Genomic DNA, 27,113 nt, shown 5'->3' with positions numbered 1-27,113 from the left:
AACTTGCTACCAACTAACTAACTAGGAAGACATTCATTTTAGCCGCTGCATTGAAAAGCCAGACACGCAGGTATATGTTTAGAACTAGCCCAGCATTGTCGTTGTATCACATAGTTTGCCTAAATCTTAGCCTCAACGCCTAGCTACCTAATTGTCTACAGCAGCATTAGCTAACTAAATCAGATTCTAGAAGGCTACGGCTAGCTAGAACATCTACTATTTTCTCTCAATGAATCAGGGTGAAGATCCAATTCAAGATTAATTTAAATCAGTTCTAGAGATTAATTGAAATTTGTATTAATGTGGCACTAACCGAGTCTTCATTTAGCATTTTTCATTGAATTCATTGAATTTCAATTAAACGTCCTGAATTGACCCTAAACTCAATTGGTAAATACATAGCTAGTGTACAGAAACAATCAAAACTAACTCTCCCCTTTTTGTCATGAATAATGAATGGATGCTTTTTTTAGTTGTGGTGCAGACCTAAAAAAACAGCCTGCTTGATGACCTAGCCCTAGTAGTTACTTATGGACTAACATATACTAACATACTGTCTGCCACCTGCAGTAAGTGGAATTCAGCCAACTGCTTAGCTTACAGTTCTTAATGAATACAGAATTTGAGAAGATTATAATGCAAGTGACTGCGCAGTGACCTTGATCTCATGTGAATGTTTGCTTTCAGGAAAAACAAGCAGCTGAGGGGAGTAGATATCTGAGTGATTTCATTGATATAAGTGTTTTCCAACTCCAGTCCTTTAGAACATCCAACAGTACACCTTTTTTGCAAGTAATCTAACTAACAATTCCAAAAAACTACTGTCTTATACACAGTGTAAGGATAAAGAATATGTACATAAGGATATATGAATGAGTGATGGTACAGAGCAGCATATATGTAAACCAAGTGGCATAGTTAAAGTGGCTAGTGATACATGTATTACATAAGGATGCAGTCGATGATATAGAGTACAGTATCAACGTATGCATATGAGATGAACAATGTAGGGTAAGTAACATTATATAAGGTAGCATTGTTTAAAGTGGCTAGTGATATATTTACATCATTTCCCATCAATTCCCATGATTAAAGTGGCTGGAGTAGAGTCAGTGTCATTGACAGTGTGTTGGCAGTAGCCACTCAATGTTAGTGGTGGCTGTTTAACAGTCTGATGGCCTTGAGATAGAAGCTGTTTTTCAGTCTCTCGGTCCCAGCTTTGATGCACCTGTACTGACCTCGCCTTCTGGATGACAGCGGGGTGAACAGGCAGTGGCTCGGTGGTTGATGTCCTTGATGATCTTTATGGCCTTCCTGTAGCATCGGGTGGTGTAGGTGTCCTGGAGGGCAGGTAGTTTGCCCGGTGATGCGTTGTGCAGACCTCACTACCCTCTGGAGAGCCTTACGGTTGAGGGCGGTGCAGTTGCCATACCAGGCGGTGATACAGCCCGCCAGGATGCTCTCGATTGTGCATCTGTAGAAGTTTGCTCAACTCAGAGCATACTGAAAATGGCAAAGGAAACCATATCTTACAACACTGTGTGAAACAACCTGTGGTTTATATGTGTCTCAAGGCAGCCTTGAGCATTGCAGAGGGAGAGAAAGTGTGCAATTTGGCATCCTATTAAGTTGACATTCGTTTTTAATGAGCTTCTTCATGTTGTGGTTTGTTATTTTGAATTATTACAGCTCGTCATTCATTATCCCCTCCATGTAGCTGGGCTCTGGGTTTCCTTCATGCTGGTAGTTACTGGCTTTGTTAGCGCATTAATTAACTTGATATTTCTTTCTAGGCATAGGATGTTCATGTCAGACCAGGTGACAAAATACATTTCATCGAAGTTGTAGCTTGTCACAGGTAGTAGGCAAACCTAACTATACTAAATACATTTTGTTTACCACTGTTTTGGTTACTACATGATTCCAAATGTGTTATTTCATAGTTTTGATGTCTTCACTATTATTCTACGATGTAGAAAATAGTAAAAATATAGAAAAACCCTTGAATGAGTAGGTGTGTCCAAACTTTAATTTTTTCGCAGAACAAGGAGTTACTGTATGCAATGAATTAGTAATTCCCTGGCCCAGACAGCCATATTGACACTTGTCTCTCAGAATACTGCTTAGTGGTCACACAATAATTTCCAGAAAATCTCTCAACATGCCTGCCTGGTGAAAAATATAACTCTCTGTGACATCGTCAGCTCACTCCCTCTAAAATTCTAGACAGCAGCACATACTGTATAGATCACCTATGATAACAGATGTTTGCTCACCAAGGAGGACAAAGACTGTACTTTTAAATGTGCTTGGGGGTTAACAGCAGAGGCAGATCATGAGATGAGAGCTTTTGCCTGGGTGCAGTGAACATGACCAAGATGGTGTGTGTGTAAGAGTGTTGTGCAAACACAAAAGCCCATTGAGGAGGGCAGGCTATGACAGTAATTGAATACATGTGTTGCTGTCTGGCCTCAGTGACGTGGCCAACTCATTCTCACACAGTGCAGGCAAGGAGTCAGTAAGCACCAGCCTATAGGCCCACTACTTATGAATATGATGCAATGGACAGACAAACGGTCTTTATTGTTATTACCCATCGTGCCCCAGATTAATTTACTCTTTTTAACCTTTATTTAACTAGGCAAGTCAGTTAAGAACAAATGATTATTTACAATGACTGCCTAGGAACAGTGGGTTAACTGCCTTGTTCAGGGGCAGAACGACAGATTTTTACCTTGTTAGCTCGGAGATTCGATCTAGCAACCTTTCAGTTACTGGCCCAATGCTCTAACCACTAGGCTACCTGCCGCCCCTCTTGAACATTGTGTACAGAAATGTAATTTTAAGATGGGGCCAGCCTATAGCATTCTAGGATTAGTATTCTAGAGTTTGGGCCTCCCGGGTGGCGCAGTGGTCTAGGGCACTATATCGCAGTGCTAGCTGTGCCAGCAGAGACTCTGGGTTCGCACCAAGGCTCTATCGCAGCCGGCCGCGACTGACAGGTCCATGGGGCGACGCACAATTGGCCTAGCGTCGTCCGGGTTAGGGAGGGTTTGGCCGGTAGGGATATCCTTGTCTCATCGCGCACTAGCGACTCCTTTGGCGGGCCGGGCGCAGTGCACGCTAACCAGGTCGCGGGTGCACGGTGTTTCCTCCGACACTGGTGCGGCTGGCTTCCGGGTTGAATGCTCGCTGTGTTAAGAAGCAGTGCGGCTTGGTTGGTTTGTGTTTCAGAGGACGCATGGCTTTCGACCTTCGTCTCTCCCGAGCCCGTACGGGAGTTGTAGCGATGAGACAAGATAGTAACTACTAACAATTTGATACCACGAAAAGGGGGTTATTGAAGTTATTGACCAGCCGACTAGAGAAGTGTCATTGAGTTAAATAAGCTAATTTAGTTTAACATATTCTGTTCAGTACAGTGCTTTGTCTCTGGCTGCAGGCTATATTCAGGCTATAATAATCTAGCCTAAGTGTTTTTCTGACAGATAATCAGGGTGCAAAATAGTGTTTGCAATCAATGTGTTAGGCTATTTAAATATAGAGTAGGGTGTTTTCACATATCGTCCTCTTAAAATAACTGATCTCAGTCCTCTTTAAAGTGAACTATGGGGTAAAAAAAAGCAGAAGAACTATGTTCTCTTTGTATGCACACTGCCCTTGCCTTTGAATGAGGACTCAACTCTTGCCAGTTCACTTCACCTATTTTGTGGTCCGAGTCCTCTTTACATTCACATTGCTATATTTAGAAAGGACCCAAGATCTTTTTCCAATATTCACTCCATGCACTCTGGGTTTTTCCATCAGAATGTGTTATTGGAGAGCTAGATGTACCTACTTACATTTAGGAAGATAATAGATTGCATTTAGTTAGATGAACTTTCGCACCGCCATTTCCTGGTTGCTAAAATTCTAATAGTTTGCCTAATTTCAGTTTGTGACCAAGCAAGTATAGTGTCATCATTGTACCATCTAAATCCCTGTGAAATATCTTTCCCATAACCAAAAATATTGTATTTTCAGCCTGGGAGGCATAGAAATATCGCATAGAACAGATCTGCCGCGTAGACTTGTTTTCAATGAGAATGACAGATCTATAACTTTCATTTATATGTGAATTTGGTCAGGTCACCAAAGAAGTTATATATAGCAGCTTTAAAAGATGATCCATAATGATTGTAATCAGAAGATACTATTAACATGTAAATATTGTTAACAGAATAAATAGCAGAAAACTGCAGATTAAATAATACTGTAATTGAAAATTGTACACCCAATGTAGGCTACTGCCCCTAGAATATATTTTGTACCCTATGTTGTGATTCTCACCAAGTATGTTGGCGTCTTCTCACACTATTCAAACCACACAATTGAAAAAACGGCTTATGAAGCTCTCTTAGCTTATAGATCACATATTGCAAACAAATATTCTGAATTTAAAAACATATTTTAGAATTTCTGTGCATCCTTGACAATTGCTAATCAATAGGCCTACCCCAAAACAGCACACACTTTTTCCCCAGGAAACTGCACATCTTCTCTGTCTTGTGGCACCAATGTGAGATAGTTTTAAGCAGGGGAACAGTGTTGCAGTAGTCTAGTGTGTGGTATGGGAAGAATGACAATGGAACCTGGGGAGCTTTGTGTTCACATTGCTCTAAAAAAGGGAAACGGACCACGGAATTCAAGCAAACCGAACTCAGACCACCACTTGATGGTCTCAGTTTGGTTAGCTTCGGAGGCTCTTTTTAGACTGGTCTGAGTTCCTTTAGTGTTCACACTGCACAAAAAATAAAGCAAGTAAAATTCACAAAGATTGTCTGAAAGGGACAAAGTGTGAACACCCTAACTATTAAAAAACAGTGTATAATTTTTCTGACCAGTCTCTAGATAAAAGTTGCCCATATTGGTTCTGAGTGAGTGGTAGAAGTTTGACCTGTTCCTTACCCCCTCCTCTCTCTCTCTCCTCCAGGGCTTTGACCCTCCCCATCAAAGTGACACCAGAACTGTTTACATCGCAAACCGCTTTCCTCAACATGGCCATTATGTCCCTCAGCGGTTTGCAGACAACAGAATCATATCATCCAAGGTAAGGCAGTGGTGTTGAACACCTAGGTTTTGTGTCAAGAGCAACAACAAATGTTCAAGTTACGCAACCATTTTATTTCAGTGCCAAACAACTCACACTTTGATGTTCTTGTTCTCTCCTCCCCTTCCGGCCCCCAATCCCCGCTTTAGTACACCGTTTGGAATTTTGTTCCCAAAAACCTGTTTGAACAGTTCAGAAGAATAGCCAATTTTTATTTTCTCATCATATTCCTGGTTCAGGTAAGGGCTTGCCTCAGCACCCAGTCTACCATATTTATAACTGTTACTAGCCTAAATACTATACTATTACTAAATATTGTGCTAAAAATATTGCTGTGTGCTCTTGAGCGTACTGTGCCCGGAGGTCCCTAACAGCTAACCTTCGGTATTCATCAGGCTACTCTTAGAAGCCACACTTTGGTTTCTGCTTTCTGTGGCCGCCACTGTGTCCAATTCTAAATTTGTTGTTTCGTTATACTGCATACCGTTATATATGCATTTTCTGCAATAAGAATGGCCTCAGCTTACGAATGGCCAGTGTGCTTTTATGTTAAATTAGGAAATGACACTATTGTCAACTGTTTTCTCCTTTGACATAATCTCTTTATTTTGCAGCTAATGATAGACACCCCCACTTCCCCTGTCACCAGCGGACTTCCTCTGTTCTTTGTCATCACAGTAACTGCCATCAAACAGGTGAGAGCAGTAACCGGTTTAATTCCTCTTTTCTTATCAACAGTAGATCCAAGAAATTGAATGTGGTTACTTATCAAACATACTGTACTTTGTCTGGATGTCAGAATGTCTAGATGGTTAAATCTCATCCCTTCCTCCATCACTCAGGGCTATGAGGACTGGCTGAGGCACAAGGCGGACAACGAGGTGAACGGGGCGCCTGTGTTTGTGGTGCGCAGTGGCAGCCTCGTGCAGACCCGCTCAAAGAACATCCGAGTGAGTCACCGTGGTGTCATAATGAGTCCTGCCTTAACACTTAGCATACCCTACACCCACATTTCAGACAAACGTCTACATTTCATGTAACTCCCACTTTTGGCTGGTGCTTTGTACCACTGTGTTAAAGATTTGTCAGAAAGCCAGGAATGTAAAACCAATGTACCACCCACAGTCTCAGGCGTTACATTCTTTGTTTAAATGTTACTCACTATTCCGTGTGAAATGTCTTCACTGGGTAGTTATTGAATAAGATGATTTGTTCCCAATTAACAAATGTTAGAGATGGCTAGCCAATGTTAAATATCAGCACTCTCCATTCATGTACTCTAATAATTCACAAGGTAAAATAAATCACACATTAAAGATGGAATCTGCAGTACGGAACCCCCCATGGTAAAAATGATTGCAGTACATATTGTGCTCTTGTATAGCACGGGCAGTGATGTCTGAGGGGAAAAACTGTTTGTTTGCAGGAACTTCTTTGTTGTAATATCGCAAATGGGCGTGGCAGTTTCACCATTAAGTATTCTAGCTTTAAACTGCCAGAAGAATACGTGATTTCAAGTGCTCTTTTAGTTAGTTTTTCTTTCACAGTTCTGCAGATGCGATGTAGCAGTTTTCACATGGGGAAATGTTTTCTGTTTTTAAAACCGTGCATGGTGGCATTCACTATTGAACTAGACTGTCTAGTCTTCAGAAAATATTGGATTCTGAGGTCGTGGATATCATGGGAGAGTTTTGCTCCTCATTAATCTGTTGTGACATGTCTGTCTGTGCTGTCTGCTCAGGTGGGGGACATAGTCCGGGTGGCCAAAGATGAGACGTTCCCAGTGGACCTGGTCCTCTTATCATCAGACCGAGCTGAGGGGACATGTCACATCACCACCACCAGCCTGGACGGAGAGACTAATCTAAAGGTTGGGCTTTTAATCTTCTGTCCCCACTCTCACTTTCTCTCTCTGAGCCCCTCCATGATAGTACTTGTGCAGTCTGAGACATCTCATGTTTTTGCCAGAGGCAATATATCTAATTATCTGCTTCTAATCAAAATGCTTGTGCCAAATAAGTTTATCAATTTTTTTTACATTTTGTGAAATGTATTTTTTGTCAGTTTTTTTCTTGTGCAATCTTAGGGGTGCAGCCTCTCTGTCATCAGCATTCAGTTCCAGCTACTTGTATTTTATGGCTGTTTGCAATAATGACATTAGAATGCAATGGGGGATGGAATCGCTTTCTCACTGAGGGGGTTTTAGCACCAGATTGGATTTTGCCTCTCAAGCAGTCAGTGATTCAGTTAAATGATAAATGTAAAGCTAACAAGCCTCGTGGCCTCTTTAACCTGTTCACCAGTAGACAAAGGCTGGCGCTGTAAGGGATGCATTCCTTTCTGAATCATTATAATGTACACTGCTATTTCTTTGCTTTTAAGGCTTACTGTCCCTCTCCTTGATTGTATCCTTACGCTCTGCTCTCTGTGGTCCTGTAGACTCACTACTCTGTGCCGGAGACGTTGGTGTCTCAGTCAGTGTCCAGGCTGGAGGCCCTACATGCTGTGCTGGAGTGTCAGCAGCCAGATGCAGATCTGTACAGGTAAGGTACAGTCACCCTGCGCTCAATCGCCAGTCAGATAGCTGAGCTCTTCTTTCACTGACCCCGGAACTGAACAGGACTATTTATTATTTCTCACATTCACATTTCTACTGGCTGGAATGGAGGTCTTTTTTTAGGGTTGAATGACAGGACTGTTGGTGTTGCAGTTTCTCTGTTACTCTCCCCACTCAGCAGAAATGCTTCTACTTTCAGGTTTGTCGGGCGAATAACAGTAACACAACAAGGAGAAGAGATTGTAAGGTGAGATTGCAAAATTTGCCAATTCTAGTTTTTATCTGGGTTGCATGGCACAAATTGTTTCTATTTTCTGTTGAAAAAAAATAAGTTATTATGTTGTATCATTCACTATTTGTCTCTGCGTCATTAGACCCCTTGGACCAGAAAACCTACTGCTTCGAGGAGCAAGACTAAAAAATACCAAAGAAATTTTTGGTAAGTGGCTTCCGGCTCTCATTGTTGCCATCCATATTGTTGTCTGTCCTCAGTTATCCTCTGTTGAACTCAGTTGCCCAGTTGGTTGTTGTCTATGCAGGGTTCAGTAGAGTTCCACTCTTGATTTGCAGGTGTGGCAGTTTACACTGGGATGGAGTCCAAGATGGCCCTGAACTACAAGTGCAAATCCCAGAAGCGCTCTGCAGTGGAGAAGTGCGCATTAGGACATTTTGCACCTCTAAAACAACTCTGAACACTTCTGAGTTTCCTCTTCTCAGGTTTCAGGTTCATCTCTATGTACACCAGACAGTGTGTATCTGTGCTGTTTTTCCCTCAGGTCCATGAACACCTTTCTGCTCATATACCTGGGCATCCTGCTGTTTGAGGCGATCCTCAGCACCATCCTGAAGTACGCCTGGCAGGCTGAGAACAAATGGGACGAGCCCTTCTACAACCAGAAGACGGAGCAGGAGAGAAACAGCAGCCAGGTCAGTCACTGTCTGAGACTTTATTCACGCTGATACGTTATGGTCTATAACAGAGGATCTTAGATTTCATAGGATTCTTGGAAACTTGTTATTTGCAAATAGTTTGTGGTTTTGGGGGATAATGTGTTGAAGGAGATGGGAAGATGTATTACATTTTCAACATCTCTTGGTGTGGCTTCCCATACAGTAGCAGTGGGTATGACTCAATGTATTGTGACAGGATATAAGCGAAAGTGCCTCTCACCCTGACAATCAATAAGAAAGATGCTCTCCTAAAATCTCTGTTTGCTTTCCAATGAGGTCTCAAGCCATTTGTCGTGTGTTCATCTACCACCCACTTCCTTGTTGACAGATCCTGAAGTTCATCTCTGATTTCCTGGCATTTCTGGTCCTCTACAACTTCATCATCCCCATCTCGCTCTACGTCACTGTGGAGATGCAGAAGTTCTTGGGCTCGTTTTTCATTGGCTGGGACTTGGACCTCTATCACGAGGAGAGTGACCAGATGGCTCAGGTCAACACATCCGATCTGAACGAGGAGCTGGGACAGGTACGGGCACCAAGCACTTCGCTGTAGGTCTCAACTTCATAGCTGAGTTAGTTTGTGTGAGTGTGTAATGATCAGCCTCTGTTTATTTCTGTTCTAGGTAGAATACGTATTTACGGATAAAACCGGCACCCTGACGGAGAACGAGATGCTGTTCCGTGAATGTTCAATCAACGGTATCAAATATCAGGAAATCAATGGAAAGCTTGTACCTGAGGGAATGACGGATGACTTGCCTGACCGATCTGTGTCTCCTCTGGTAAACACCATTAAAACCTAACATATTTCCCAAGTGACTTGTGACAGTATTTATCCATTCACTGTCTGTCCATTCATGAAATATACAGGTTATGTCTGCATTTCTACCCATGTGTTATACTTGTGTTCATTGACTATCCTCCTGGCTTTGGCCCGTCAGTGGTTTGATGACTCTGGATACTGTACTCATGTCTGTCTGTTTGTCTCTCTCTCTCTGTCACCTCTCAGAGTCGGGAGGAGTTGCTGTTCCTAAAGGCAGTGTCACTGTGTCACACAGTGCAGATCAGCTACGAGCAGCCAGGCGACGGCCCAGGGGATCCCTTCTCCCACGCTAATGGCTTCTCCTCCCAGATGGAGTACTATGCCTCCTCGCCGGACGAGAAAGCACTGGTGGAAGCCACGAAAAGGTACCCAGGAGGATAGCTGTCATGATGTGCTGTTCAACCCATTTGTACGGTTGTTGGTGAATAAAATTAATATCTATAGATATGACCAGTGCTGGTCTCCCAGATCTTTTTGGACATACAAGCACTCAGACAAATTAACATTTATTGCGACAAATGGTTTTCAAGGTTCAGCACATTCCAGACCACATTCCAGACCTAGTTGACCATGCATTACAGTTAGGGTCATGTATGGGCAACAGTCTGCATGTTAGTATTTATGGTCAGCAATTTCACATGATCAAATTGAATTGCAGGATGGGGGTAACCTTCATTGGTAGCCACGGAGAAACTATGGAAATAAAAACATTTGGAAAGCCAGAAAAGTAAGTATAATTTTGTATGATTGAAGAGTCCATGGCATTTTGTGTAGATGATGAACCTTTACTGTGCATAACAAGTGATGTAATGCCTGTAATTCCTTGTCCCACAGGTTTAAACTACTCCATGTACTAGAGTTTGATGCAAACAGAAGGAGAATGAGTGTCATATTACAGACACCCACAGGTATATTAGACTTGAATGGCTCATTCATAAATGTTGTATTAGCATTTCATTACAGGAGGTCCTCTGTAGCTCAGTTGGTAGAACATGACTCTTGCAACGTCAGGATAGTGGATTTGATTCCCGGGACTACCCATAGTCATAAGTACATACATTTTTTTGAGTGACTGTAAATCGCTTTGGAATAAAGCATCTGCTAAAATGGCATGTAATTAGATAGATGTTACCCACCTTTTGATTTAGTCCTGTAATGTGGTTTCAGTCAATTTCCCTGTATTTCATATCGGCCAAGACTGATTATAACAACTAATTTGCAATATATTTGGTCTATTGCTGTAGGGGAAAAAGTACTATTTACAAAGGGAGCGGAGTCCGCTATTCTTCCTTTTACTACAAGTGGAGAAATCAACAAAACAAGAGTACATGTAGATGAATTTGCCTTGGTGAGTATACCACATCAAATCATATTAGACTAGGAACTATTTCCAGCCCTTATATGCAGCAGATTTTTGCTATGCTGAATGCTGTCTTTTATTATCTGTACTGAAGAGCTCACCAGTGCAGCTGGGACACTTTCTGTCTGCAATGAACACATGGGTACTTGGTTGCTCACGCACACATGGACACCCTCACATACCACATTTTCATTCCACAAGATTGGAGATACATTTCACACTTGTCTGAAAAAAGTCCCCACATTTTTCCATGTGTGGGCTCTCGATGGCGTATTAAAAAAATATATATATATTGCACTGTAAAGATTATTTTGGGTCCTTTCCCCCCAGACTCCCCCACCAAAATCAATAAATCCTGCATCTTAACGGTTAATTTATCCAGACATCAGGATCTACTGAGAGATTGTTTTTGATTTGTAACTGGCAGGTGTGTGGTTATTTGATATAGAGCCCGTCCCTGACAGCTTCTCATTTCTTTCTATTTCCCCTCTTTCTTCCCCCCTCTCCAGAAGGGCCTGCGGACGTTGGTGGTGGCCTGCAGACACTTCAGTGTGGAGGAGTATGAGGAGGTGGACCAGCGGCTCCACAAGGCCCGCACGGCCCTGCAGCAGAGAGAGGAGAGGCTGGCCGAAGTCTTTAGCTTCATAGAGAAGGACCTGGAGCTGCTGGGAGCCACTGGGGTGGAAGATAAGTATGTCAACAACACTGTGGTGTATGTCTGGTCATGGGTTAGTTAATTGTGAAACCAAGCAATGTTATCTGAAAGGGTTGGGCTATTTGAACAATCGATCAGTAGAGTTTAACATATACAGTGCCTTCAGAAAGTATTCACACCCCTTGACTGATTCCCTATTTTGTTGTTACAGCCTGAATTCAAAATGGATTAAATCAAAACAAATTCTGATCCATCTACACACAATACCCCATAATGACAAAGTGAAAACATGTTTTTAGATTTTTGAAATGCAGAAATATCTGTTTAACATAAGTATTCACACCCCTGAGTCAATACATGTTAGAATCACCTTTGGCAGTGATTACAGCTGTGAGTCTTTCTGGTTAAGTCTCTAAGGGCTTTGCACACCTGAGGCATCATTTATCAATATTGCGTAGAAACTGTTCTAAAATACTACTTTCCAACGGAATTTAGAATGTTTGTATGCGTAGAAAAAGTAATTTGCACACCAGTATGAGAGAACCATTGATATAAATACCAATTGTTCTTAACTTCGGTGCTCATGCAGGACTTTGGCTATTTGCATTTCTAAACATCCCTAATTAACCAATAAGGGTCAGAATCATCCCTTTAAAGCCTGTGTGTAATATACAACACTGTACCATGAGATGCATTGCAAGCAAAAAAAAAATGAAATTCTCTGAGACTGAAATCGAAGTGCTAGTGTCAGTGTACTTCAAATAAGTAGGCAACACTCACCAATGAGCCATCCATCCTCAACAGCCCCCTCATGTAGCCTTATAGGCCAACATTGCTGTTCTGCAGAATGAATTGAGTCGTGCGTACCACATGGCCACCTTGTCATCATATTCAGTAGGTTATGTGATGCGCAAAAGACGCTATCACATGCACATTAAGAGTGGAAGTTGTTTCTGTTCACATAGTTGCACTTGTTTTGGGATGGTGCTTTTATGGCAATGTGGGTGCTGTCTATTGCTCCGTTTGTATTTGGGAACTCATTGATGGCAAAGAAACCCCTCTTGACTTCAACTTGTTGTGCGATGGTGTATGGAAATTGTATGTTACAGTTCGTTTTGCTGATGATTGCATCCAAAACATTAGCTCATTGAGGGCTGTGAGATGCCAATCGGCCTGCACCGCGTGAAAAGTGCTAGTTGCCAAAAACACGAGGGTGGATGGCGCTTGGATGTGCAAAGGAATGTCATGTTTGCCATTTTAAAGTAGGTCTTAAATCCTCGCAAAGATCCTATGAGATTAGTTTGAGGAAACAATATCTGATGAGCCAATCTGTACTTTCTACAAAAAAAGTCCCATCTGTCTCTAAAAACGCGCTCTCTGCGAAATGCAGCGTGTGCCAAATCTTCCAACAGAGCAAAATCAGCCTCTCATTCGATTTCACAGTAGCTGTCTTTTTATAGTATTTCAACAATGGTTTTTCTTTCACACGTGCCTCTAATTTAACTCATTACTGTACTTTATATGGATTATTATTGTAACAAATGCACTGACAAGGTCAAATGATATGCTGCATGAATTCAAAATAGAAATACAATGGAATCGAAAAATGATTTAACATGGCACTAGAGGCACATCACTTCCTCCTCTGTTCCTTTTCCACAGATTGTTTACCTTAACAGATCATTGTGACTCATCACCTTCGTGCAGCAGGAGCCTCCCTGGGCCGGGGGCTGGGCTCAGTCCTCCTGAACCTAATACACTTAGCCAATCAAACATGACTCATGCCTTTCTGCATGCAGCCCTGCAACGTGTCAGTCACCTAGTGTGCTGCTGAGCATAAAGACATTGCACACGTGCTGCTGGAATGAGATGGTGCTCTGAATTTTGGGATCTAGGCTCTGTTAAGATTGGTTAGAGGCAGATCTCTAGAAAGGATCAGGATCCAACATTCAAGCTAGTTTTTATGTGATTGTGTTGTTAAGGGGCCTGTCAAAATAAAATGTGATTGGGCGTACGCATGCTCCAATAAAACAATAACGTAACAAAGGCTCAACTGCCATCTGCATCTAGGTTGGTTTTGAGTACATCTTAAGGCGACTAATCATGTCTAAGCTGATTACAACATTTTATTAAATAGAATCCCTCAGACTGGTGTAGCTCCCTGTCAGTCACACATGCTGAACAGTGGCCATGGAGACACTGAAAATCAAATCAGTTTATTTGTCACATGCACCCAATACAACAGGTGTAGACTTGGGGCTCCCAAGGGGTGCAGTGGTCTAAGACACTGCATCTCAGTGCTAGAGGTGTCACTCCAGACAACCTGGTTCGAATCCAGACTATCACAACTGGCCGTGATTGGGAGTCCTATAGGGCGGCGCATAATTGGCCCAGCGTTGTCCGAGTTTGGCCGGTGTAGGCAGTCATTGTAAATAAGAATTTGTTCTTATTTAGTAAATAATTTCTTAACTGAGTTGCCTAGTTAAATAAATAAAAAATAGACCTTTAATGCAGTTCAAGAAATTATTTACTAAATAAACTAAAGTAATAAAATAATAAGTAACGCAATAAAATAACAATAACGAGGTTATATACAGGGGGTACCGGTACCAAGTTAATGTACGGGGGTACAGGTTAATCAAGGTAATGTGGGTAGGGGTAAAGTGACTATACATAGATAATAAACAGCAAGTAGCAGCAGTGTAAATAATCCAGTGGCCATTTTAATTAATTGTTCAGCAATGTTATGGCTTGGGGGTAGAAATTGTTAAGGAGCCTTTTGGACCTAGACTTGGCGCTCCGGTACCGTTTGCCATGTTGTAGCAAAGAGAACAGTATGACATGGGTGTCTAGAGTCTTGGACAATTTTTGGGGCCTTCCTCTGACACCACCTAGTATATTGGTCCTAGATGACAGGAAGCTTGGCCCCAGTGATGTACTGGGCAGTACACACTACCCTCTGTAGCGCCTTACGGTCGGATGCCGAGCAGTTGCCATACCAGGCATTGATGCAACCATGCTCTCGGTGGTAGAGCTGTTGAACTTTTTGAGGATCTGAGGACCCATGCCAAGTCTCCTGAGGGGGAAAGGTGTTGGCCGTCCCCCTTTACAACTGTCTTGGTGTGTTTGTACCATGATAGTTTGTTGGTGGTGAGGACACCAAGGAACTTGAAACTCTCGACCTGCTCCGCTACAGCCCCGTCGATGTGAATGGGGGCATGTTCTGCCCTCCTTTTCCTGTAGTCCACGATCAGCTCCTTTGTCTTGCTTACGTTGAGGGAGAAGTTGTTGTCCTGGCACCACACTGCCAGGTCTCTGACCTCCTCCCTATAGGCTGTCTCATCATTGTTGGTGAAGCAGAGGCAGTCTGGGTTTGGTCAGTGGCAATCCAGGAGAGACTCTGTTGACGTTTGAGTGTGTGTGTGCTTGCTCTGTAGTGAGACCCAGACAGACCACACCATCTGCCCATGACGCAGCCCAGTCTCCTCTCTCTTTCTCTCTCCTCTAATTAATTCCCCCTCCGGCGAACAAGGTGCTTATAGAACTTCTCGCTCAGAGGATGCTGCTCTGCTCACCCCCAAAAAAGGAACGAGCCTCTACATTATTGAGGATATGATCAATCTTAAGCACCCTCTCTTAGCCTCTTAATCAGTCTGGCTTTTACCACCTAACTTTAACATTTCTATCGCAACATCATCTCTGTATTCATACTGCAGTGCCGCTTGTGAACAACGTGCTTAATAGGGCTGTAACGACACCAGTATCGTAGACGTGGATAGTATCGACTATCCACCTCTACGCTGATTACTACATTTCTTACAATGGAATGCCTCCGCTAGGGCTGTGACGATACCAGTATAGCAATATTTTTTCCATGGCAAAAAATGAAAACGCAAAGCAAACTCTTTGGTCCTTTTAAAAACCTGCTGTATGTAAAATATTGTATGCTATAGCTTGGGAAATAAATAAATACATGTGACTCTGGATGAAAACATAATGATGTTTGTTTCAAACATTAGGGCTGAATAATCAAATAAAATGTTATTGGTTGCATACACATTTTGCAGATCTTATCGCGGGTGTAGCAAAATGCTTACACTACTGTTCAAAAGTTTGGGGTCACTTAGAAATGTCCTTGTTTTTCAAAGAAAAACACTTTTTTTGTTGTCAATTTTTAAAAAGACATCAAATTGATCAGAAATATAGTGTCGACATTTTTTATGTTGTAGATGACTATTGTAGCTGGAAAATGTAATAACTACATAGGCGTACAGAGGCCCATTATCAGCAACCATCACTCCTGTGTTCCAATGGCACGTTGTGTTAGCTAATCCCAAGTTTATAATTTTAAAAGGCTAATTGATCATTAGAAAACCCGTTTGCAGTTACAGTGGGGCAAAAAAGTATTTAGTCAGCCACCAATTGTGCAAGTTCTCCCACTTAAAAAGATGAGGCCTGTAATTTTCATCATAGGTACACTTCAACTATGACAGACAAAATTAGAAGAAAAAAATCCAGAAAATCACATTGTAGGATTTTTTATGAATTTATTTGAAAATTATGGTGGAAAATAAGTATTTGGTCACCTACAAACAAGCATTTACTCATCATAAATGTTGATGAAAAGTGTTAAATACTTCTTAATGCAACCACTGTGTCAGATTTCCAAAAAACTTTACGGAAAAAGCAAACCAAGAAATAATCTGAGTACAGCAGCAAAAAAGATATCCGCCATATTGTGTAGTCAGAAATAGCATTCTAAATATTCACTTCCCTTTGATGATCTTCATCAGAATGCACTCTCGGGAATCCCAGTTCCACGATAAATATTTAATTTGTTCGATAATGTCCTTAATTTATGTCCAAATAGCTTATTTTGTTAGCGCGTTTGGTAAACAATCCAAACGCGCATTCAGGTCCAGCCGAACGTCGGACGAAAAGTTCAAAAAGTGATATTGCAGCCCGTAGAAACTTGTCTAACTAAGTATAGAATCAATCTTTAGGATGTTTTTATCATAAATGTTCAATAATGTTCCAACCGGAGAATTCCTATGTCTGTAGAAAAGCAATGGAACGAGAGCTAACTCTCTCGTAACCGTGCCTTAGAGCCTGTGGCACTCTGCCAGACACCTGGCTCAATCAGCTCTCATTTGCCCCCACTTCACAGTAGAGGCCTCAAACAAGGTTCTAAAGATTGTTGACATCTAGTGATAGCCTTAGGAAGTGCAATATGACCCCATTTACACTGTATATTGGAATGGCAAAGAGTTGAAAAACTACAAACCTCAGATTTCCCACTTCCTGGTTGGATTTTTCTCAGGTTTTCGCCTGCCATATGAGTTCTGTTATACTCGCAGACATCATTCAAACAGTTTTAGAAACGTCAGAGTGTTTTCTATCCAGTAGTACTAATAATATGCATATATTAGCATCTGGGACAGAGTAACAGGCAGTTTACTCTGGGCACCTTATTCATCCAAGCTACTCAATACTGCCCCCCTGTCACCAAGAAGTAAGTTGTTTGCCTCCTGTGGTGGAAGCATGAAAATTGAGGTTGAAAGAGAAATAAACTAACTCTGTTTCTTGTACTGCAATCAGTGCGCGTACACTCACAGAAACCCTCCCTACTGTTTAATGTAAATGAACCACCTCTGGTTCTACCTTTTTCGGTCTTTTATATGGCAGAGAGGCTAACGTGCTGTGACTGGTATGTCTGTGTCCCCAGGCTGCAGGAGAAGGTCCAGGAGACCATTGAGGCGCTGCGCCTGGCTGGGATCAAGGTGTGGGTGCTGACCGGGGACAAGCACGAGACAGCGGTCAGTGTCAGCCTCTCCTGCGGCCACTTCCACCGCACCATGAACATCCTGGAGCTGGTGCAGCAGAAGTCTGACAACGAGTGTGCCGAGCAGCTCCGACAACTGGCAAGGAGGTAGGACACTTTTACTCACATCTACCACCATGTTTCCCCATGATCTTCATGTCACTCACTCACTATGTCTGTGATCCATGTTGTGTCCTGGGTTGACTTGTCCACATGCCCTCATCAGCAGGTTGATGTATTCAGGGTACAAGTTTGGGTGCAATAAATAAGTATAGAAGTCAGAGATTAACGTCATATTTAGTGTTAAGGACAGTGCTCCAATGTTCACACTACACAGTGATTCTCTACATGCCAGAATGTTGTCAGAGCAGCTCTGGAACTTTCTGTTCTGTATCAGCACTGATACAGTCCCTTTTTCAATGGTCCTTGGCTTATTAATGGTGAAGGGGGAGTCTCGGTGCAGGTCCCCTGGGGGGAGATTATCATTAGGCACGATGCGCTGCGGGTGACTCAGTTTGGAAAGCGGAGAAGAGTTGCCATAGCACTCGAACTGAATTTGAAAGATATTGATTTTTTTGTAGAGGTAGTCACGACCCGAATCCTCCCACATACCACCCGTGCTGGGTGACAAATGATGGATATGGTTATGAGAAATCAAGACCATTAATGTTTTTATTAAATTCCATTTAAAATGGGTTGATTATGTTTGGAAAGGACGCATAACCCTCCCAGTGATGGCCCATTTGTGAGATGTGTGTGTGTGTACACATCCTGTGTCGTGAGCACCTCCATGCTAAGGCTGTATAGTTATTTATACCTGCTCTCCTGTCTGTGTGTGTGTGTGTGTGTGTGTGTGTGTGTAGGATCAAAGAGGACCATGTGATCCAACATGGTCTGGTGGTGGACGGGGCCAGCCTGTCTCTGGCACTGCGGGGGCATGAGAAGCTCTTCATGGAGGTGTGCAAGAACTGCTCTGCCGTGCTGTGCTGCCGGATGGCGCCCCTGCAGAAGGCCAAGGCAAGTTCCCTTACTGTCACTGCTTCATGTCACTACCAACCTATTAGGGGTCTCCTTTATGAATGGAGCCAGAGAACGGTGCTATTCAGATTTTTCTCATGCTCTATCAAGAATTAAGAACACATGTCTAAAGATTATTGTCTACTAACAGGCTACAACTTATATTCTAGTAGAATTAACATACTGTATGATTAAAACAGTGCACTCTTACAACTCACTCACAACCAGTGTTGGGGAACGTTACTTTTTTAAAGTAACTTGTTACTTTACAACATCACTGCCATTGAAAGTAACTTGCAACGTTACTTACAATGGAAAGTAACTAATTAGTTATTACATTTCTTTTGCATAACCAAAAAGAAAACCCTCTGAAGACGTGTTGGTCATTCTTATGCCCAGTAGAGGTAACGTTAGCACACTACGTCTGTATCACTCTGTGCTATACCAACTCATGTAGCATGACATGACAGACACAATATCTCCTTTACAATACTTAAATACATATGTAAAAGGAGAGCTCAAATAGCTAACAAGGACAACTGGCAACCAATCTGTTGTACCTGATACGAACTGGGTTATATGTAAATTATATGTAAAACTAGGCCTGTACGACTACATTGTGAACTTTTAGTGCCCTTTTAACGTAAGCTAGCTAGCTACATCATATCAAGCCTGTTGTCTGGTTTGCTTGGTTATCTAGCTAATAGCCAATGCCATGGCAAGGAAGGTAGGAATTAAGCTAGCCTGTTATGCTAGCGACGATGCTAACAGTTTAGCTATCTAGCTAACATTAGCAAGCTAAATACATGGATCACAGTCTGGCTTGCCCTGGCAGGTGTGTACAGCAGTTACAGCATGGTCACTATTATTATATTCAACATCTTGCTGGCTAGCTAGCAACATTAGCGAAGCCAGCTGCACAGTCACATATTGGCTAGCGTAAACTCGTACATTGCCTTGGTCCGTACAATTGCCCTTATTTTAGTGCCCCCAAAAACGTAATACTTCCAGATCAACTGTAATGTCAATACCATTGTAAAGCACAATTTCTCCCCTTTCCAAAATAATCAATTACATGACCTAAACACTGCCCGTTGCCTGCTTGAATTATGCAGCAATGAGCCCCGTTGGGGCGGGTGGGGAAGCTAAACTAATGCGTGATAGTGAGACAGAGATGTGTGGGGAAAATAGCTTTTTTTCACTCGATCTGTCCAACTTATCACCTTATCGCCTCTAAAATGTAAAATAAAACACTATAAAGAGTTTATGTAATGTGTCATTACATACCTATTTGAAGGTTTGTGTTGAATTTGAATCAGGTTTTTAGGGCGGTGCTAGTGATCTTAGAAATAAACAGCGGCTTTGAGAAGGATGATGGCATTCAATGATGACTCAAAAAAATGACTAGGTATCCCATCCTCCCTTACCCCCGACACTGTCCATTTCTTGTTTTTAAAGGATGAGAGTAGGGGATGAGATTGTAAGACAGAAATAGTTGCTTTATACGTGCTGTACGTTACTACATGACACGTCCCGATGTAATGGAGGGTCTGTTTTTTTCAACTTTTCTCCAATACTATAGAGCCATTAACATTTAGATCAACGCTTGAATAGAAACTTAGTTCACACCCCAGATTTTGAAGTCAACACAGTCGCTACAGTCCCATTAGTTTTCTTTGTAGCCTCGTTTGAATGTTGCGGTTGAGCACATTTGTACGGAATGGGGTGAGTTTATGTTACCTAACAACGTGACATTTCTAATTTCTGGAGGAGGTGGAAACTCAATTCGAACTAGCCCACCAAGGCCAACCCGGATTCACTTCAAAGTGCCAATGGAAACAGGTCTTTAGTGCCCTTTCCTTTATGTTTATGGTGAAGATGGAGCTGGAGAAATAAGAAAGAAAAAGCTAAATAATATTGTTACAGTTACAACTTACTTATTAGAAAAAGTAACTAAGTAACTGATTACTTAAATTGAAAAACTAACATTACTTTTTGTGGTAATCTGAGTACTCTAACCCGTTACCTTGTAAAGCATTACCCCCAACACTGCTCACAATAGTGTGCGCTCTTGCATGACATGTACAAATTGTCTTAGCTATTCATCTTAGGAAGTTATTTCAGTTTTATATTTTGGTTTCTCTGCTTTTTGTATTAGTGATCAGTGCTGTGGAGGGTAGATTATCTGACCAGTGCTGTGATTTTTGTCTGCAGTGTTACATTAAAGGTTCATTTCTGTGGACTTGCTCCTGGTCTCATTTGGACTGCTTATTAATTAGTATTTTATGCTGCTTGGCAGGTGGTGAGATTGCTGAAAACATCTCCAGAGAAACCCATCACTTTAGCCATTGGGGATGGAGCCAATGATGTCAGCATGATTCAAGAAGCCCATGTTGGCATAGGTAAATTCTTCACCCCATCAAATTACAATAGGGTCATTCCACCTCAAAAAGCACAAGAAAGAGGATTTCGATGCCCACCATCTCAGATTGTTCTAAAATCGTTTCTGTTAAGATTAGCATTCCCCCAAAATGATTTTGTTTAAATATAATTTGGTCTCTGACAAATTAAGCTGCACCCAAATTGGCCATTTAAATTTATAGGATTCATGTAATATTCAATAAATATAGTACCAAGCATCTGATTTGGACCAAACTTTATTCTTACAATGAATTAGACATGAGGAATCCAAATAAATGGTCAAAAGCCACCCACAGACCTACCCACATCCCACGACAAATATCACCCCAACAAAGAGTATATAGAATGTATCGGTTCTCTGTTTGACAAGTAGTATGGCGCTGCGGGTCAGAGCATTGTTTTTTCATATTATGTCATGTATTCAGTGGGGATTTTTTTCTGTTCATAGAAATTAGTCATTGTAGTTGTTGGGTTTATGTCCCATCCTACATCCTGATATTACCAGGTTCTGACCACTAGATGGTGCTGTTCCTGCTATTAGGTGATATATTTGTTTAAGAACCCCCCTGCCTTGTTAAAGGGATCGTTCACCCAAATTACTAAATTGCATTGTTGTTTTTTACCCTGTAAGCCGTCTATGGACCAGATATGACAGCAACTCATGCTTTGCCAGGTCAAGGTAAACAGTGCAAGTCAATGGTACGTATATTATAATTTGCGTGCTTTATGTCCAAATCATCATGTCCAAATTTAAAGTATCTAAAAATGGATTGTGTAACTCAATGACGTTACTTATAGATGATTTGGACATGAAGCATGGAAATGCTAATATAGGTACCATTGACTTGCATTGGATTTGTGCTACAAATGCAAAACATTTAGCATTTGAAACAGTGGCCAGGTAAACAAAACCAAAGTGTGGGTTGCTCCCATACCTGGTCCATAGACTGCTTACGGGGTAAGAAAACCAATATGTAATTGGGATGAACGGTCCCTTTAACAATGTGGAGTTAAAAAAAAAAAGCCTAATAGCAGGAACAGCACCATCTAGTGGTCAGAACCTGGAAATATCAGGATGTAGGATGGAACATAAACCTTCAATGACACATTTCTGTGAACAGGGAAAAACCAAATTCACTGAGAATACATTACATAGGATGAAGAAACAATACTCCGAGCCGCAGCTTCATACCACTTGTTAAACATTGAGAACTAATGGCTTTTGACCACTTCTTTGGATTCCTCAAGTCTTACTTAATAATAGAAAAACATTTGGTCCAAATTCGATGTTAAATAATATAATGATTGAATATTATCTGAATCCTATAAATTAAAATGGACAATTTGGGTGCAATCAATTAGCTTAATTTCTCAGATCTAATTTTATTTCAACAAAATGTTTCATGAATGCTTAGTTTCTATAGTTAGAAGCATAAGATATTTCAGAACAATCTGCTATGGTGGGTGTCATGGCTTTCTGAAATGACATGGAATGTCCCAATAATCAATTACTCTATTGTATTTTGTTTCAATACAAGGTGGCTAATAATAATTTTTTTCAGGAATCATGGGCAAGGAGGGAAGACAAGCAGTACAAAACAGTGACTATGCAATAGCGAGGTTTAAATTCCTTTCCAAATTGCTGCTTGTCCATGGCCACTTCTACTACATTAGAATAGCAACCCTTGTACAGTACTTTTTTTACAAGGTGAGTTCGATGTTTAAGGATGCTTTGCAGTGCCCTATACAATGAAAACCAATACAGGAGCTAGATGTTATTGTCTCAGGTCTAAATCCCTTTTTGTCTTCTTTTAGAATGTGTGCTTTATTACGCCCCAGTTTTTATACCAGTTCTTCTGTCTGTTTTCACAACAAGTAAGTGTCTTTCAATGTCTCATTAGTTCTATTTGTTCATTTTTGTGGTCCCTTATTACTGTTGCTTTGTAAGTGTTGTATCAGTGTAGTGTGTTCTGTGTGATAAACATCCCTGTTGTTCTGAAGGTACCACGTGTAGCTTTATCTCCACTGAGGGATCAACAACTCAAACTGTCCAGCTTTGGATCATCAACATACAGTATAAATTAGCCAAATATCGTCACCAGTTGATGCTGGATAAAGAACGGAAGTGATTTTTTTTGGCAGGTGTATGTGCTGTGCTGTGCTGTACATGGCCCTGGGTTATGTGGCAACCTTGTCCTACCTTGTTTTTGTGTCCCTGTTTCCCCAGACTCTGTATGACAGCGTCTACCTGACACTCTACAACATCTGTTTCACCTCCCTGCCCATACTGGTGTACAGCCTGTTTGAGCAACTGGTCCATCCTCATGTGCTGCAGAGTAAGCCAGTGCTCTACAGGTAGGACATGGTGTTCTATTTGACATATACTTTTTTCCATACAGAATGAGGCTGTACCTCCATTAGATGCATTTACCTGAAAACACAACAAGCATTTGATAACGGATAGTACCATCCATTTTTTGTCCCTCTACACCAACAGAGACATCAGCAAGAACTCTCTCCTCTCCTTCAAGACCTTTTTGTACTGGACACTGCTGGGCTTCTGCCACGCATTTGCCTTCTTCTTTGGTTCCTACATCCTGATGGGGGAGGACACGTCTCTCATGGGGAATGGACAGGTGAGGGTGGCTGTACTGTACCATCTGCTCTACCTCTGGTCGTGGTCCGCTTGGAGGAGGGAGGGCCAGAGATCCACCTGGCTTGGCCTGTGTGAATGTTGTGAATGTTCTGTGCAGATCTCTGGGAATATTGATTGGGTGTTTTACCAAGACAGTAATATGAAATATTGATATTTCAGTTTGTTAGGCAGTGTGATGGCAGTAAGTTCCAGGAGGCTGCCTGTGTTGTTGTGGTTGTCTGTGTCAGTCTTTCTACTAGAGCAGAGGTGGGAACGCACTCAATTTACTTTAAAATGACTAAAACCAAATTGAAATGGTGAAGAAATGATAAAGGACCTACATTCATACAGTTTCTTGTCCAGCTCACTAATAATCGCCATAACGGCATGTGGAGCTAGACAGTCCGGGAGCATCGATAATTCCCAAAATAATGTATAGAGGACTATTTTTTTATTTTTTGCCAATCTTGACGGTGAGGAAATATATCCGATCTTCAGTGCGGCCCTCGTTGAAGACCTACTGCATCCCCCGGGGCAACACGAGTTTGACACACCTGTACTAGCGTGTTGTTGAAAAAGAACTCACCATGTTGCTCTTTTTTGCTTTTTGTTTTCTTTATTTTTCCTCTTTTCTCCCTCTTTTCATGCTCTGCATGTCGTCAGATTTTGAGAGCTAACAGACAACTGGTAAGAGTTGACTGAATTACCGTGGAAGTATGCCCGTCATAGTTACTACCCTATCATCTGTTACTATCATTGGTCCATTCTATATCAGCATCCTGCTTGGTTATGCGTTTGATGATGTGCTATGTTTCTCAGTGTGAGTGGTGATGGCTAGTTGGAGACGCTCACTTCAATAGCTTTCGGAGAGTCAGTAACTTTGTCTCCACAAGTTAGGCCTAGTCTTCTGGAAAGCAGTCTAATAACACATCACTCGATCTCCATTGAGTGAATAAAACATTAAGAACACCTGCTATTTCCATGGCATAGACTGACCAGGTGAATCCAGCTGAAACTATGATCCGTTATTGATGTCACTTGTTAAATCCACATCAATCAGTGTATATGAAGAGGAAAAGACAGGTTAAATAATTATTTTTAAGCCTTAAGATAATTAAGACATGGATTGTGTGTGTGCCATTCAGTTTGATTTTAAGTGCCTTTGAATGGGTATGGTCGTAGGTGCCAGGCGCACTGGTTTGTGTCAAGAACTGCAACGCTGCCATTTTTTTTTCACGCCCAACAGTTTCCCGTGTGTATCAAAGGTCCAATACTCCAAGGACATCCAGCCAACTTGACACAACTGTGGAAAGCATTGGCATCAACATGGGCCAGCATCCCTGTGGAACGCTTTTGACACCTTGTAGAGTCAATTCCCAGACGAATTGAGGCTGTTCTGATGGCAAAAGGGGGAGGGGGGGGCAACTCAATATTAGGAAGGTGCTCCTAGTGTTAGGTATACTCAGTGTACATCCCTATTAAAGCATTATTCCTATGATAATGTTATGCCATTGTATTTTCTATGTGAAAATTCTTAAATGTTTTATTTTGTCTTGTAGATGTTTGGAAACTGGACATTTGGCACTTTGGTATTCACAGTAATGCTCATCACTGTTACACTGAAGGTAAATCTTGTTATTTGAGTTTTTGCAATTGTTTGATTCATAAATCTGAAAGCAATCCCACATGAAATCTATCTATGTTTGATATTGTTGTCACTGGCACCTCACTCCTCTCTGCTCTCCTATGGCGTTTCACATGCTGTTCTGACCAAACTACTTGTCGTTTCTCCTCTGTCAACAGCTGGCCTTGGAGACCCACTTCTGGACGTGGATGAATCACTTTGTTACCTGGGGCTCCATCGCTTTCTACTTCATCTTCTCCCTTTTTTATGGGGGAATCATCTGGTGAGCTGAGCTGCCATCTCTTTCCCACACAACCTGTGTTTGTCTAGTACACATGGCACTCCAGTATATAGTATGTGATAAGACCAACAAGTGTAATTGAACTGCATGTGGCATACAGTCTACTCAGATTTTCACCTGTTTTACAGTGGCTAGCATCACTATCTCCATTGTCATCTCAGACAGTCAAAAAGCTTCAAGTTCCATTCCAGGCTTTACTCACAGGGTTAGTTGAGCCTTAAAAAATGTTGGCTGACTAACTGTGATTCTCTGTGACCTTTGCCCCCCTCCAGGCCTTTTCTCCACACCCAGGACATGTACTTTGTCTTCGTCCAGTTGCTGTCCAGCGGCTCTGCCTGGTTCGCAATCATCATCATCATCATCATCTGCCTTTTCCCTGACATCATCAAGAAGGTGTTCTACAGGCACCTCCAGCCCACCAGCACCCAGAAGTCTCAGGTAGGACAGAGGGGGAGGGGTGGGCGGCTTGTTGCTAACCCACAGGACACCCTCACAGCAACGTTTGTGGTAACAGACTATACACTGACAGGAAACGCATGACACTCGCACCACAGCATGGCTTTTCACCTCACAGACAACACAAGAACAACAATTCACTGTGCAACTGACAAAGGCACGCTCAAAACAACGGGTTCTCTGTTCCAGCTCTAAACCTACTGTAGCGTGTCTGTGTGTCTGCTAGGTGGGAGAGCTAGACTGTAGATGCCAGATGGTAGGAGCATGTTACTCAACATGAACACAGTTGTTGTTTTTTAAACAGCCTCCTCAAACAGACTTTTCAACTGTTCTGTTTTTGTGGTCACAATTTCCTCTTTGCTTAAAAGGTTGACATTGATATGCCCTGTTTTTTTGTTTGTTTATACGTATTGGCCTTTTGCATCAAATAGTTGTTCAGTCAGAAATTCTAGTATCCCCACTCTGTAAAGTGATGCTCGGCAGTTCTTAGAAGATAAAAGCTCTTTCTTTCTCAGGCTTGAGTCTCATGTCCTGTCTCTGTGATAAAGGCACCTTTCTTCCTTTCTCTGGCTGATGTCCTCGTGTGTGTGTGTGTGTGTGTGTGTGTGTGTGTGTGTGTGTGCACATGTGTATGTTTCTGTCTTACTACTCTGTCTACCATGTATGTCTTCTTCCCTCCTAACTGACTGTCTGTGTGTTCCGCCCTTCCCTCTGCTCTGTAGATGTACTCCAACCGAGTCGCTATAAGTGACGACTTCATCGCTCTGCAGCCTCTCTCCAGAGCCAAGAATCAGCTGGGCAAAATTAGGTAGAGTAGGAGGGCTGTGCTGCCTAATAAGTCTTGTCTGCATGCAGAGGACAAACTAACTAACCAGCATTCTAGGGAAAGGGAAATGGGGGTAAAAAAAAGAGAGGAAAGGATAAGTCTAAGGCACTTTGTTATGCACCCCTGCATGTTGGCCCTAGGAAAGCCTCTATCAAGTGTGTGTCACTTCAGGTTAGCATAGAAGGACCAGTGCTCTCTGCATTGGGCAGAGCAGCCCCTCACTGCAGCATGGTGCAGCAGCCCTAATATAACGCTCCAGCCATAACGGCATGTGGAGCACAGCTTGAGTCTGTTTGTGTGCTGCTGCTAATACAGTAACTCTGAGGCACACAATTATAGTTAGCAAGAACTTCAAAGCTTCTGGCTGGTGAATGCTATTTCCATAGGAGTTTATTCACTATCTCAAGATCATATTCTGGACAGCATGCTCTTAAACAGTAGCATTCGTTTCTTAAGATATGCACAATGAGCAGAGAAAATGACGACCACTCCATCTAAAAGCAAGTGATCAATTTCCTAATTGGATTGACTTGTTTACGGAATAATTGATCATCCAAATTCTAAATTAATTCCTCAG

At 41.9% G+C, this 27,113-nt stretch overlaps 1 protein-coding gene across 8 annotated transcripts in view; it reads left to right on the top strand.

Moving 5' to 3' along the window:
- The window catches only part of LOC112251050 (phospholipid-transporting ATPase IF), a 34,117-nt gene that overhangs the window by 815 nt on the left and 6,189 nt on the right, over positions 1–27,113 (top strand). For 7 of the 8 annotated variants that reach the window (XR_006083461.1, XM_042322193.1, XM_024421710.2 and 4 more), the window contains exons 2-28: positions 4,973–5,089; positions 5,239–5,328; positions 5,704–5,784; positions 5,932–6,039; positions 6,831–6,959; positions 7,529–7,632; positions 7,846–7,893; positions 8,021–8,085; positions 8,217–8,298; positions 8,423–8,573; positions 8,926–9,123; positions 9,221–9,379; positions 9,607–9,785; positions 10,079–10,147; positions 10,255–10,328; positions 10,665–10,768; positions 11,290–11,471; positions 17,161–17,364; positions 18,120–18,273; positions 20,573–20,675; positions 22,257–22,402; positions 22,510–22,569; positions 22,922–23,049; positions 23,192–23,330; positions 24,889–24,954; positions 25,133–25,236; positions 25,527–25,692. Coding sequence is in view for 7 of the 8 variants with exons in the window: in XM_042322193.1 (XP_042178127.1) it covers positions 4,973–5,089; positions 5,239–5,328; positions 5,704–5,784; positions 5,932–6,039; positions 6,831–6,959; positions 7,529–7,632; positions 7,846–7,893; positions 8,021–8,085; positions 8,217–8,298; positions 8,423–8,573; positions 8,926–9,123; positions 9,221–9,379; positions 9,607–9,785; positions 10,079–10,147; positions 10,255–10,328; positions 10,665–10,768; positions 11,290–11,471; positions 17,161–17,364; positions 18,120–18,273; positions 20,573–20,675; positions 22,257–22,402; positions 22,510–22,569; positions 22,922–23,049; positions 23,192–23,330; positions 24,889–24,954; positions 25,133–25,236; positions 25,527–25,692 (3,210 nt within the window). In the remaining variant the exon portion in view is untranslated. Of the gene's footprint in view, positions 1–4,972; positions 5,090–5,238; positions 5,329–5,703; positions 5,785–5,931; positions 6,040–6,830; positions 6,960–7,528; positions 7,633–7,845; positions 7,894–8,020; positions 8,086–8,216; positions 8,299–8,422; positions 8,574–8,925; positions 9,124–9,220; positions 9,380–9,606; positions 9,786–10,078; positions 10,148–10,254; positions 10,329–10,664; positions 10,769–11,289; positions 11,472–17,160; positions 17,365–18,119; positions 18,274–20,572; positions 20,676–22,256; positions 22,403–22,509; positions 22,570–22,921; positions 23,050–23,191; positions 23,331–24,888; positions 24,955–25,132; positions 25,237–25,526; positions 25,693–26,432; positions 26,519–27,113 lie in introns of all 8 variants that reach the window. The other variant, XM_024421714.2, reaches the window with a different exon arrangement.

This window comes from Oncorhynchus tshawytscha, linkage group LG05, assembly GCF_018296145.1.
Source record: "Oncorhynchus tshawytscha isolate Ot180627B linkage group LG05, Otsh_v2.0, whole genome shotgun sequence".
In the NCBI taxonomy this organism is placed as follows: Eukaryota; Metazoa; Chordata; class Actinopteri; order Salmoniformes; family Salmonidae; genus Oncorhynchus; species Oncorhynchus tshawytscha.
This window is presented reverse-complemented; position numbering and strand designations above follow the sequence as displayed.